At 49.8% G+C, this 15,000-nt stretch overlaps 1 protein-coding gene across 2 annotated transcripts in view; it reads right to left on the reverse strand.

Moving 5' to 3' along the window:
* gria1a (glutamate receptor, ionotropic, AMPA 1a) overlaps positions 1-15,000 on the reverse strand; it is an 81,806-nt gene that overhangs the window by 47,636 nt on the left and 19,170 nt on the right. For both annotated transcript variants that reach the window (XM_061233669.1, XM_061233670.1), the window contains exons 3-4: positions 9,509-9,748; positions 2,538-2,722 (exon numbers count right to left, since the gene is read on the reverse strand). In XM_061233669.1, the coding sequence (XP_061089653.1) occupies positions 2,538-2,722; positions 9,509-9,748 (425 nt within the window). The remainder of the gene's footprint in view (positions 1-2,537; positions 2,723-9,508; positions 9,749-15,000) is intronic.

A 15,000-nucleotide genomic window follows, 5' to 3' on the forward strand; every position in this document is an offset into this window, starting at 1 on the left:
CATTCCAACCTCAGAGCGTACCCACGTGTCAGCCAACCGGATGTTTCCGCACTGTTAGATACCCACTGTACTCACGTGATGTGAACGGACAAATGGCAACATTACTACAGAAAGAAACTGAAATAGGCTGTGAAAGTCATGGCAGCAGTGGAGCGGGCTGGCGTCCGGAGGGGGGGGGGGGGGGGGGGGGGTTACTGCACGGGAAACTGCCCCCCCAGGGCCAGAGCAGACACCCGCATTACTTATTAACAGCCTCCCCAACAAGCCTGCGACCGCGGGCTGCCCGGGGACGCCTGGGGCCCGGGTAATAAACAGGGTTTCAGCTGCAGAGCACCTCAGAGAGAGAGAGAGAGGGAAGAGAGAGAGAGAGAGGGAGAGAGAGAGAGCGAGAGAGCGAGAGAGCGAGAGAGAGAGAGAGAGAGGGAGAGAGAGAGAGAGAGAGAGAGAGAGAGAGAGAGAGGAGCCCAGAGCCTTTCTGCTCCCGTTTATAGAGAGAGATATACGATATTATGACTACTGTTGATTTATATTTATATTTATACGTTATGAAATGAGGCTTTGGCAGTACTATGCCTGTGTGTGGTCGTGGCAGTTAAAAAATATTTCCTCTGGACGCTGGATGAGGGAACAGAGGCTCAGGGGAGGCGTGTACAGGTGAGAGAGCGCCGCCCTGCTGGCTGTGAGATGGATGAAACGGGAATTAAAAGTGTGTGTTTCATTGCTCCTTCAAACGCAGGCACAGATGTGGCAGATGCGTGGCAAATAAAATACGTCCACAAAGGAGACGCTCATGGTTTCATGTTTTTCTTTCTCAAAAGATCTTTGGAAGCCTCCTGGCTCATAGCTCCTTGGAGGAACGTTTAAGATGTCCTTAAAGACTGTGATCCTTGATCAGTTTCCGGGTCAGGCAAGCAGAGAGGAGGTGAAAAGGTTATTGGACAAAGCCCAGCGTCTCTGACCCAGGGTCTCTGACCCAGTGTCTCTATGACCCAGCGTCTCTATGACCCAGCGTCTCTAAGACCCAGCGTCTCTGACCCAGCATCTCTATGACCCAGCGTCTCTATGACCCAGCGTCTCTGACCCAGCGTCTCTATGACCCAGCGTCTCTATGACCCAGTGTCTCTATGACCCAGTGTCTCTATGACCCAGCGTCTCTATGACCCAGCGTCTCTGACCCAGTGTCTCTATGACCCAGTGTCTCTATGACCCAGCGTCTCTATGACCCAGTGTCTCTATGACCCAGTGTCTCTATGACCCAGCGTCTCTATGACCCAGCGTCTCTGACCCAGTGTCTCTATGACCCAGTGTCTCTATGACCCAGCGTCTCTGACCCAGGGTCTCTGACCCAGTGTCTCTATGACCCAGTGTCTCTATGACCCAGTGTCTCTATGACCCAGCGTCTCTATGACCCAGCGTCTCTGACCCAGTGTCTCTATGACCCAGTGTCTCTATGACCCAGTGTCTCTATGACCCAGCGTCTCTGACCCAGTGTCTCTATGACCCAGTGTCTCTCTGACCCAGTGTCTCTCTGACCCAGTGTCTCTATGACCCAGCGTCTCTGACCCAGCGTCTCTGACCCAGATGTCTCGATGGGTGTATTTAGGCATGTTGCCTGGAGCGTGGACTGTGGCCTGGAGCAGAGAGCAGAGAGCAGGGAGCGGGGAGCAGAGAGCGGGGAGCAGAGAGCAGAGAGCAGAGAGCAGGGAGCAGAGAGCGGGGAGCAGAGAGCGGGGAGCAGAGAGTAGGGAGCGGGGAGCAGAGAGTAGGGAGCGGGGAGCAGAGAGTAGGGAGCGGGGAGCGGGGAGCAGAGAGCAGGGAGCAGGGAGCAGAGAGCGGGGAGCGGGGAGCAGAGAGCAGGGAGCAGGGAGTAGAGAGCGGGGAGCGGGGAGCAGGGAGCAGGGAGCAGGGAGCAGGGAGCAGAGAGCAGGGGGCAGAGAGCAGGGAGCAGAGAGCAGGGAGCAGAGAGCAGAGAGCAGAGAGCAGGGAGCAGGGAGCAGAGAGCAGGGAGCAGACAGCAGGGAGCAGAGAGCAGAGAGCAGAGAGCAGAGAGCAGGGAGCAGGGAGCAGAGAGCGGGGAGCAGAGAGTGGGGAGCGGGGAGCAGAGAGTGGGGAGCGGGGAGCAGAGAGTGGGGAGCGGGGAGCAGAGAGCAGGGAGCGGGCCGGGGAGCGGGGAGCGTGGCCTGTAAACATGTCCTGTTCAGCGCTCAGAAAACACAGATAAAGCTGCACACGATGGAGCCGCCCTGCAGCCACTGGTGTGAGGAATCCATTAGCCGGCGCACTGAGGCAGTCTCCCTCTCTCCCCCTCTCTTCGTCTCTCCTCCTCCCTCCATCTCTCTCCCTCCTTCCCTCCCTCCTTTTCCCCAGGTTTAGACAGACGGAGATGAGCATTACCGTTCTGAGGATAGACTCCAGTTTCTCTCCCCACACTCTCTCTCTCCTTCTCTCTTTCTCTCTTTCCCTCTCCTTCTCTCTCTCTCTCTCTCTCTCTCTCTTTCTCTCCCCTGGGTCTCAGGCGTACCGGGGGCGAGCGTTACCGTTCTTAAGATGGAGGCCAGCTTCTCCACCTCGCAGTCGATGACAATCTGGCCCTCCTTCTTCTTGTCCAGGTCCTGAAACACCTTCATGAAGGCTGCCTCCGTCATGGTCTCCAGGTTCACGGAGGTCACCTGCCAGTTCTTCTCCGCCGCTGTGTCTAGAACCTTCTGCATCACCGACAGCCCTGGGGGGGGGGGGGGGGGTGGGGGGGTGGAATCAGTCAGGAACTAGGAGAGGGGAGCAGGAACATGAAAATGCCATAACAAAGCAATCATTTCGTCTGCGGTGAGGGGCTGCTGTTCAGGGCTGTTGAAGTGATTATCACTGCAGATTCTAACAGAGATTATCCCACACTCAGAGAAACCAGGACAAAATGATTGTGCCTCACACAAGAGAACATTTTCAAATTATCATCCCCAATTGCAAATATCGTACGAGCACAGTGTGGGGGTTTAAAATGTTTCGGGCCAGGTGTCCCTTCAGGGGGGCCGATGCGCTGTGTGGAGGGCGATCTCTCCGCCCGGGAGACTGACACAGGTGAAATCTGTGAGTCGTGCCGTTTCCTCCAGGGAGGGCTGTGTCACTTCGCTTCGCTGACGGAGCGATTGTCGGAGCTTTTCTGCTTCCTCGGGCAGACGAGGTGCGACTTCTCAACACTAAGGGATTATTTTTACCTAAGAGGGAAATCGCACGCACCTCGAGTGTTAGAAACAGTTAGAAACAGCTCAGTCGACATCCAACTCCGGGACAAAAACGTCGGCAGCCATTTTGGGTCTGTGGTGTGGATTTGGACTGTGTCTCCGTGTCATAGACAGTTCTGCGTGTTTCTCTGGTCTAGCTGGGTATGAGCTGGTCAGCCAGCTCGTGCTGATAGCTTGTCTCAGGCTGGTCAACCTGGTACCAGCTGTTTCATAACACAACTCGAGCTGTTTCTTTAAGCAGGGAGTTCCTGAACATACACATGAATGCAAGCAAGGCTTGTCTGACCTCAGAAAAAATAGCTGTAATTAGATTCTCTCTTGGAGCCCAGTGGCTCTGCACAGGTAGATCTCACCTGTGGGCCAGTGTCTCCTGTATATAATATAATAATAACATTAACCCAGGATCTGGCCCCTGGGTACCGCAGGTGCATATGGTCTTTAGATCTGACACAGAACCACCCAAACGCCCAGAGCAGTATCTGGCTTTCAGGATAAATGAGTATGGGACTTAGCTAGGGAGCTAACGAGGCTGTAATTAGTAGTAGGTGCATAATACCGTACCTCTGTGGCTCAGTTCAGCTAAACGCAGGCATTGCCACATCGAGATTAAATTCAATTTAATTTCAGCAATGAAGTGTGTACATTACACACACACACATACACACACCATACACACACCATACACACACACACACATACACACACACACACACACACCATACATACACACACACACACACACACACACACACTCACACACACACACACACACACACACACACACACATACACACACACACTCACACTCACACACACACACTCTCACACACACTCACACACACACACACACACACTGTGAGACTGACTCACTTCACAGAGGCTCAGTGCTGTGATCATCGTGGCCAGGGAGCATTATGTGCATCAGACAGGAGGATGAAAAGAGGGCTATTGTGTGAGATTGTGTAGATGGGTAAATACACCAGGGAAGCTAATGATGTTGCAGTGATGATTTGCTCGTCTTTGGCCAAATTTTGCGGTTGCTAATGCACTAAAGTGTCTCTTCGGGTCAGCCAATCAGTGAGCAGTCCTGGGGCACAGGGCAGAAATAACAGCTTATGAAACCTTGTGTAGTCTTAACATTCTGTATGCTCCCCATTCTGTATCACCCTGTATTTTAAACCCCAAATATATTTAGCATGCAGAAACAACCTTCACAACCGTCACCCATCACAAACTTTGTCAGCAAACTTCAAGTTGATCATTTAGGGGACTTTCTCTGCTGTTACACAAAATGGCAGGTCATTTATGACCCTTAAGACAACACGAGGGTTAAAGACAAGCTGAAATCAAAATGCTCTTTAATCTGAGCCTACAAGCCTGAGTGGCCTGTTCTTGGCAACATGCATTCCTGTGTTCTTACGAACAACCTATTCATTCAAAAGTTCATACGACTTCATACGAAGTTCTACACTTCAGGGCAGTGCTTGACAAAGGTGCACCTTCACACAAACAACGCACTGTAAAATTGTGAATAAAGGTGTTCATTCAGTGTTCAACAGATCACCTATGACTCCAATGTAGACCGTATGTACTCTGTAAAAGCTGATTTAACACTGACCACGTTACCATGGAGCATGCCAGTCGGAATCATTTTGTCCCCCCAGGGAAACTGCTGTCAGGTTTCCTCGATGAGTCGGTCACACATCTAGAGCTGACCTCCCTAACAGCACAAGCTGAGTCAGGGATATCGTTCACACGGAGAGGGAAAAGTGAGATTTAGACTGACTGCTCTGGGTGACATAATCAGACTGCGCTCTCGTCCGCTGACTAAAAGACAGAATCTTCAGACCTTTTATTCGACAAAATGAAAATCCACGTTGAAGGAACAGGAGGCAGATTCATGTTGAATATTTCACTAACAGCAACCTGGCCATGAATGGATTATAACACTTTGATCTTAATCATAATAATTAGTTGTTTTGCTGACGCTTTTATCCAAAGCGACTTACAGTTGATTAGATTAAGCAGGGGACAATGCCCCCTGGAGCAATATGGGGTCAAGGGCCTTGCTGAAGGGCCCAACAGCTGCACTGATCTTACTGTAGCTCCACCAGGGCTTGAAACACCAACTTTCCAGGTCACAGTCATGTACTTCAGCCAGTAGGCTACAGTCATGTACCTTAGCCACTGGGCTACAGGCTGCCCCAGTCATGTACCTTAGCCACTAGGCTACAGGCTGCCCCAGTCATGTACCTTAGCCACTAGGCTACAGGCTGCCCCAGTCATGTACCTTAGCCACTAGGCTACAGGCTGCCCCAGTCATGTACCTGAGCCACTAGGCTACAGGCTGCCCCAGTCATGTACCTTAGCCACTAGGCTACAGGCTGCCCCAGTCATGTACCTTAGCCACTAGGCTACAGGCCGCCCCAGTCATGTACCTTAGCCACAAGGCTACAGGCTGCCCCAGTCATGTACCTTAGCCACTAGGCTACAGGCTGCCCCAGTCATGTACCTTAGCCACTAGGCTACAGGCTGCTACAGTCATGTACCTTAGCCACTAGGCTACAGGCTGCCCCATTTATGTACCTTAGCTACTAGGCTGCAGGCTGCCCCAGTCATGTACCTTAGCCACTAGGCTGCAGGCTGCCCCAGTCATGTACCTTAGCCACTAGGCTGCAGGCTGCCCCAGTCATGTACCTTAGCCACTAGGCTACAGGCTGCCCCAGTCATGTACCTTAGCCACTAGGCTACAGGCTGTCCCATTTTTGTCTTTTATGGGTGGTGTAACATCAGCTCAATAAAATATTTGTTGGTTGTGAGCACTCTTCTCTACGTACCCCTAAGTGGCTAGCCGACTGGAGGGGATACAATGTGAGCAGCACAAAAATCATGTCGTCTTCACGCAATATTCTCCGACGGCCGTCTCATTTTGGCTTGCTTTCAGACAGACGAATTGTGTAATTTGTTTTGTATTCAACAAGGGTGACTCCCACTATTGTTAAAACTGACCTTGCGTTATTAAAACATGAATTATGCATTAATTATAGAACACGCAGACACAAGCTCAAGCCACATCGTGCCCTTCTATTCCCAGGACACGTGCACCCGTTTTACACACAAAATACTCGTGAAAATTATTGAAGCCATAATCTAACATGGTAGCAACATGCAAGGAATATAAACAAGGTATACAGTGGCTTCTGACAGAATCTAGACCCCATCACTTTCTGTACACGTTATATATTGTGTTGTAGATTTAATTTCATATGGATAAAAGTGCCATCTTTGCCCATCAACCTACACTCAATAACCTATATTGCATTAATAAAAAAATAAAATAAAATAAATACATTTGCACACAGTTATATCACTGTCATAAAGCTTAAACTGACACTAGTCCACCACAGTCACCACCCACAACACATACACTATCATCTCTGTATGTCACATTTGCTTATATTATGGTCTAAAATTTCACACTCGCAAAGTGATGTCACTGGCCACCAGTGACATCATGAATGTCAGTCACCATGACTACCAGCACATTATTAATTATGACTATATTAATCTCTAACACTACAGCATCAGGCAAAGACAATTTTTCAATATCCTATTCACAGTTTCCAAAACCAGATAACCTTCACACTCCGAAATAGTGTTCATACTATACTGTAAAAATGTACACTCTTCATACTGTGACTGTACTACTACTCCAGTAATGGCTGTTTTTTCAGCACTATTTTACAGTAAAGTATAACACCACTGAAACTTTATGCAAGTGGCAGCCAGATGATCTGTGTTTCCCAGCATGCAATGGTATTGACTGCGCTAACACGGCGCTAACACAACGCTAACACTGCGCCAACACAGCGCTAACACTGCGCTAACACGGCGCTAACACTGCGCTAACACTGCGCTAACACAGCGCTAACACAGCGCTAAAACAGCGCTAACACAGCGCTAACACAACGATAACACAGCGCTAACACTGCGCTAACACAGCGCTAACACTGCTGCCTCCACAGATTCTTCCACCCAAAACACTCTGCTGGAGCACAACACTCGTGTGAGGTTTTCTGCCATCACCATTATTCATGTAAATCTGTGTGTGAGCACACACACACACACACACGCACTCATACGAACACACACACACATACACGCATACGAACACACACACACACACGCATACAAACACACATGCACACACACACACACACACACACACACATGCCTGCACGCACACTCACACACACACACACACACACACACACACACTCATACGAACACACACACACATACACGCATACGAACACACACACACACACACGCATACAAACACACATGCACACACACACACACACATGCCTGCACGCACACTCACACACACACACACACACACACACAGAGGTGTTGTTTAACGGGTTAAAAACCCAGACGCGCTGCAGTGTGGTAACCAGGCAACAGGAGGCATGTGATGGAGGTAGTGGGCTTAATGACTCTGAAGTCCCAAGCAGGGCAGAGAGGGGATCACAGAGATAGACACGTCAATGATGCGTCAGACCCTCTCTATCAATCGCCTATCTGAATAACTGGGGTCACAGAAAGGAGCAGCCGCTGTCAGGAGTGTTACAGAGAGAGAGAGAGAGAGTGTGTGTGTGCGCGTGCGGGTGTGTGTGTGTGTGAGTGTGTGCATGTGTGTGTGAGTGTGTGCGTGTGTACATGTATGTGTGTGTGTGTGAGTGTGTGAGTGTGACTCTGTCAGGCTGCAAGTGTTACAGAGAGAGAGTGTGTGTGTGTGTGTGTGTGTGTGTGAGTGTGTGTGTGTGTGTGTGTGTGACTCTGTCAGGCTGCGAGTATTACAGAGTGAGTGTGTATGTGTGTGTGAATGCGTGTGTGCGTTACAGAGATAGTGTGTGTGTGTGTGTGTGAGAGTGTTACAGAGAGAGTGTGTGTGTGCGAGTATTACAGAGAGAGTGTGTGTGTGTGTTACAGAGAGAGAGAGAGAGAGAGAGAGTGTGTGTGTGAGTGAGTGTTACAGAGAGAGAGAGAGAGAGTGAGTGTGTGTGTGTGTGAGTGAGTGTTACAGAGAGAGAGAGAGAGAGTGAGTGTGTGTGTGTATGTGTGAGTGTTACAGAGAGAGAGAGAGAGAGAGAGAGAGAGAGTGAGAGAGTGTGTGTGTGTGAGTGTTACACAGAGAGAGAGAGAGAGTGAGTGTGTGTGTGTGAGTGAGTGTTACAGAGAGAGAGAGAGAGAGAGAGAGAGTGTGTGTGTGTGAGTGAGTGTTACAGAGAGAGAGAGAGAGAGAGAGAGAGTGTGTGTGTGTGAGTGTTACACAGAGAGAGAGAGAGAGTGTGTGTGTGTGAGTGTTACACAGAGAGAGAGAGAGTGTGTCAGATCATCAGCGCGGTAGAGCCCTGGGGTCTGTCACTTCCTGTCACGCTCCGTCAGCCTCCGCACCTGTGCCAGATGGCCTTCTGGGAAGGGGGAGTGGGCCGTCCGTGCGGAGGCTGCAGAGAGCACACCTGGTAGTGACAGGTGCGCTGTCCGCTCCTGCCCGCACGGACCGAGAGTGGGCGAGGGCATGGCTGCCTCTCCGCGCAGCCTCTGCTTCCTTCTGCTGTCAAAACTCTGAGACACATGTACCCTCAAAGTACTGCAACGTCCTCGTTGTGTACAAAAAAAGGTACAAATTTGTTGTATATTGCTGGCTAGGGGTACAATTTCACGTACCTACTGTATAGGGTTGCGCTAATCTGTTTTCTGGATTTTATGTTGTTAAGAGGTCCTTATCCAGAGCAGGTTACACACATCACATTGTTTCTTTATTAAAAGTGTCAAATAGAAGTCATCTCCTCGCTATCTTGAGAGCTATTTCTGTTTCCCGGCTTCTGAAGATGTTTATGCTGTGATGTGTCATGTGTGGATCCCGCAGCACATTCAGTCTGCAGTGGGGTTTTTAGCATGGTTAGCACCTTCAGAAGTTCTGGTTTTACCACACACGTAGATCCAAATAACAGGAGAGCTTTATGTGAATTGTACTTTATCTGACCTGTGTTCTGTAGTTCTGTGGTCTGCAGGGCTGTGCGGAAAGCCAGGCAGACTGTCTCTCACCTGAGTCAGAACTGGAGAAAAACGAGCTCACCTGAGTCAGAACTGGACATGAACGAGCTCACCTGAGTCAGAACTGGACATGAACGAGCTCACCTGAGTCAGAACTGGACATGAACGAGCTCACCTGAGTCAGAACTGGACATGAACAAGCTCACCTGAGTCAGAACTGTAGATGTAGACGAACTTGGTCCACTTGTAGTGCTCGATCACCCCCACCAGGGCGTCCTGCAGCTCGGGCCGCAGCTGGATGACGAACTGGTTGGCCGTCTCGATGGGGAAGCTGGGCGTGACGAAGCACACGTGCAGCGCCCCGCAGAACGACATGAGCATGTTCACCGTCTTCCTGTCGTACAGACCGATGATGGCGTACACGCCCTTGGAGAACTGGGAGCAGACTGGGAAAGGGAGGAGGAGGGCGTTAGGAGGAATACCACGACGGCGTAATTAGAATTGTGTTTTTGTTCATTATTATTAAAAGTATGTGAATAATAGCCCCTCTCTTACTCTCTGTTGAGGCTGGTGGATAGATGTGTAGTGGTTTTGTGTGTGTGTAGCTGTTGTACCCGGTGGATAGATGTGTGATGGTTGTGTGTGTGGCTGTTGTACTCGGTAGACAGATGTGTGGTGGTTGCGTGTGTGGCTGTTGTACTCGGTAGATAGATGGTTGTGTGTGTGTGTGTGTGTGTGGCTGCTGTACTCGGTAGATAGATGTGTGGTGGTTGCGTGTGTGGCTGTTGTACTCGGTAGATAGATGTGTGGTTGTTGCGTGTGTGGCTCTGGTACTCGGTAGATAGATGTTTGTATTGTACTGGAGGCCACAGAACTGCAGGAGCAGGGAGGCACTCTGAGTCCACCTGCACCCCAGCGTATCTAAACAAGCGCACGGACCATTTAACAATAAGCCTGTCGCAACGCCCCTTATAGTCTACGAGCAGAACTGTAAGCTGCTAACCAACCACTATCATTTCACAGATAATATGTTGTTGCTTTGATGACTGATGAAATAATGTCAGTCTGTGTCCCTGAAGCTGCTCAGCATTGAGTTGTTCATTAATCTCTGTGTTGATCCAGCGATTTGCAGTGTGTCTTTGCAGAGTACAGCGCAGACACTAGGACTTGCAGTGATTAATATATTCAAAAGAATTACATAATTATAATGGGTTTATGAAAAGGAGATGATGAAAAAGCACATGTTTGTTATATAACGCTATTTTGTTTCACATTAAAAATAGGAGTATAAAGAGTGAAACCACCCAAACGGTCCATAACCTGGTTTTACCGGTTCTGACCTCGCCCTCCACAGTGCAGTGGCCTGTCTGTTGCCACACAGTGACCTCACACTGCACAGTGCTGTGGCCTGTGTGTTGCTATGCAGTGACCTCACACTGCACAGTGCTGTGGCCTGTGTTGCTATGCAGTCACCTCACACTGCACAGTGCAGTGGCCTGTCTGTTGCTATGTAGTGACCTCACACTGCACAGTGCTGTGGGTCTGTCTCTTGCCTGCAGTGACCTCACACTGCACAGAGCTGTGGCCTGTGTGTTGCTGTGCAGTGACCTCACACTGCACAGTGCTGTGGTCAGTGTGTTGCTATGCAGTGACCTCCCTGCACAGTGCAGTGGCCTGTGTGTTGCTATGCAGTGACCTCACACTGCAGTGCTGTGACCTGTGTGTTGCTATGCAGTGACCTCACACTGCAGTGCAGTGGCCTGTGTGTTGCTATGCAGTGACCTCACACTGCACAGTGCAGTGGCCTGTGTGTTGCTATGCAGTGACCTCACACTGCACAGTGGCCTGTCTCTTGCCACACAGTGACCTCACACTGCACAGTGCAGTGGCCTCTGTTTGAGCCGGCTATGTTTTGAGCGCTGCGGAGCCCAGGACAGACTCCAGAGTTCGGGTGACTGTGAACGGTCCCCATGGCTCTATTTCCCAAATGGTACATGACACCTTCAACATAACACAACATAATGACCAGAACAGGCCATTCCGCCCAGCAACACTCGCCTTTCTCCACCAATAAAGTTCACTTAAAGCTTTGTTTACCTAAAAACTAGATAGTATCTAGCACCATATTAAGCCAGGTCTTGAAAACCCCCAGTGTTTCTGCCTCCACTACATGTCCAGGAAAGCTATTCCGTGTCCACTCTCTGTCAATAAATCCATTTCTTTATCCATTTTTATTTGTATAGCTCTTTTAGCAAAGGGGCTTTGTCACAAAGCAGCTTTACAGAGAAACCAGTCCCCAAGAGTACGCCTAGGGCAACAGTGGCAAGGAAAAACTCCCTGGCTAACAGGAAGAAACCTTGAGCAGACTCGGTGGGGGAGCCCATCTGGCTGCAGTGAGCACACAGCCTTTGTTATTTCGGCGGCCAGGTCTTTCTGTGGCGACCAGTCAGAATTGCAAGGCTGCAGTCACTGAGTCTGTACATTGTTAATGTGTGTCTTTATTTAGGTTTTTTCATTCTTGTTAGGTACTCTGACAGGGAGTAATCTCTGTCTAGAGTACGGAAAATTTATCTTTCTCCCTCCCGCCCTCTCCCTCCCTCTCTCTCTCTCTTCCTCTTCCTCTGTCTCTCCCTTTTCTCCCTCCCTCCCTCTCTCTCTGCTGTACAACACTAATTCTCTGGTTCTCACAGGCATGCCCTGTCGCAGCTTCCTCTGGAGCCAAAATGTCTGCCATCTGTTCAGCCGCTCTCCTGTTCTTACTGCCCCTCTGCTCAGACGTGCCGTTTGGTTGAATCTCTCGCCCGGGCTGGTCTCCGCAGAAACCGTGGTCTGTTCCCTGCCTCATACCCAGAGGCTGGGACCAGGAGACAGACTGGGGGACGGGGGACAGGGGGACAGGGGGACAGGGGGACAGGGCCGGACAAAGCGTGGGAGTGTAGCCCCCCGCGGGAGGTGTGACTTAGGCGTAGGGGTCTCCAACCCTGGTCCTGGAGAAATACGGGTTCTGCTGGTTTTCGCTCACATTGGATTCTGCTCACAGACTGGGTTCTGCTCACAGACTGGATTCTGCTCACAGACAGGGTTCTGCTCACAGACTGGGTTCTGCTCACAGACGGGGTTCTGCTCACAGACAGGGTTCTCCTCACAGACTGGGTTCTGCTTAAAGGACCGCTGGCTTAATGCATTTTATTGAAAGCTGTCAGGGAGGCTGTGTGAAGTGATGGAGCCAGACACACATTATTTTGATTCTCACAAAACATTTCACACACCCTGACTCCATTACAAACAAAACCTTTTTTTTCTTTTTTTTATCTCCCAACATGAATATGCAATCAGGGATTATCAACTCTTTTCTCCAGGGTAATTAGTGCTACTTATTGACCAGACTTCCTTCACACCTGACTCCCAGGTAAAGGGAGGGTGGAAAACCAGCAGTTCTCAGACCTGGAGGACCGTGATTTGATGATCCCTGGTGTAAATGATCAATTATGCCATTGCTGACAGCAACCATTGGGGCTTGATCATCAAATGTGATAAATTATTTGTTTTCCCTCCACAAAAATCCTTCTGGAAACACTTGTTGGAGCAGCAGTTACACCACAGGGGCTGGGCACGCTGAGGAAAAGTCCTAAAAAGGTGCAAATGCTCGTTGCTGGGGCCGTACCCTACAGGTGCATGACATTGTACCCCCAGCCTGGAATGCACCTATAGGGTAGGGCCCTTAAAGCTAGATGGTATCCAGCACCTTATCAAGCCTGGTGTTGAAACCCCTGGTCTTGATTCTGCCTCCTGTACGTGTCCCGGCCTCTCAGTGACCGGCACTAATTTAAATAGCAGAAGGGTGTCAGACCCCCTCCCGTCTCCCTGCTGCCTGAGGGACGTGTTTATGCGGCGAGTAAGCAAGGCAAGGGAGAGCTAACCGCTGTTTACAGACGGGCCGTTATAACGGTCAGGCCTGGGGCAGATGATTCACAACCAGGTTCACTGCAAAAACCAAAAAATAAGACAATTCTCAACAAGGATTTTAGTCTTATATTTCGACTTAAAATATCTTTTCTAATACTTTTCACAAAATAAGAGCGATGCAGAGTGCAAATGAGGTGAGACAGTTTTGACTCATTTCAAGGTTTGCCAGCGGAGGAAGAAAAGTTCAGTTGACAAGGTAAAATGAGGTGACATTTTCCACTTGGAGAATAAATTAAGATTGTGAGTGTCATGACAAGACTAAAACACTCGTTAAGACAGACGGTTGAGTTCTCTTTCCTGCTCCGAGGCCTCGCTCTGATCCCTCCAGCTCTTTGGGGGGGGGGGGGGCTGGGGGGTTTCCAGAGAGGGGGGGGGGGGGGGGGGGGGGGCGGTGGTGATCTGAGTGCCGTGTCACTTCCTGTGCACTGAACTGGCTAAGATTCGTGCAGAGTGTGGAACGCAAGCCTGATAGTCCCAGAGTGGTCCACTCTCCCCCAGGACCCCCTCCCCCCCGCCCACCGGCCCCACACCCCCCACAGGTCTCCTGAGTCCCCCCTCCCCCCCCGGGGATGCAGTAGCTCCCTTTCTCCCAGGAATGGAGCGTGATTCCGTCCTTCCTGCACGTGCCGTTCCCCGGGAACCTGGGGGCTCTGAAGCGCTAACCGCTAATCTCCGCCAAGAGCCCCCACACCTGATTGGACAGTTCTGGGTCAGCCATAAATAAGTGGTAATTTGTAATAAATTGTAACGGTTATGATTATATATAGTCTTTCTTAATGGAGCAGCCAAATGAGTTAAAATGAGGTTACCTTGTGCAGCGGAGCAGTGGTTTGTGGGACTGTGGAGGCCATTATTGTGTTATTATTAGCCTGGCTGCTCACAGGAGCGGACAAACACTTAGCCAACAACTGTGTGTGTGTGTGTGTGTGTGTGTGCGTGTGTGTGTGTGTGTGCGTGTGTGTGTGTGTCTGTGTGTGTGTGTGTGTGTGTGTGTGTGTGTGTGTGTGTGTGTGTGTGTGCGTGTGTGTGTGTGTAAGTGTGTGTGTGTCTGTGTGTGAGCATATGTATGTGTGTGTCTGTGTGTGTGTGTGCGTGCGTGCATATGTGTGTGTGTGTATGTGTGCGTATGTGTGTGTGTGTCTGTGTGTGTGCGTGCGTGTGTGTGTGTATGTATGTGTGTGTCTGTGTGTGTGTGTGTGTGTGTGTGTATTTATGTGTCTGTGTGTGTATGTGTGTGTATGTGTGTGTGTGTAGAGGATTGCTGGGTGTGTATGTGCACCATATTTAAACATTGTGTGGGCGGCCCTTGGTTACCGTGATGCCAGGAGAAGTGACAGAATCGCACAACTGACCACTGAGAGCAGAAATTCCCTTTCAAACAGAACTGGACGTTTCACATAATAACAATAACAGGCTATTTTTGTGCTGGAAGCGGATTTGTGATAGTGTTCCAATGAGATGGATATACTCACTGAAACACAAATTTGTCACTATATACGACTAATTACACAGCAAATTATAATGATTCAAAGAAATAAAAGGAAGCAATTGTACAGTAGTGCTGAGCCGAATTCATACCAAAGCAGAAATAACAACTGTAAATTCCATGTACACATATAAAATGGCTACCGCACTATTTGGGGGCGGTTGTTACCTTATGGTCGTGATTCTCTAACCCTAAATGGGAGCAGCTGACAGAGAATACATACAAACTGGTAAACACACTCAGACC

Source organism: Conger conger, chromosome 3 (genome assembly GCF_963514075.1).
Source record: "Conger conger chromosome 3, fConCon1.1, whole genome shotgun sequence".
Lineage (NCBI taxonomy): Eukaryota > Metazoa > Chordata > Actinopteri > Anguilliformes > Congridae > Conger > Conger conger.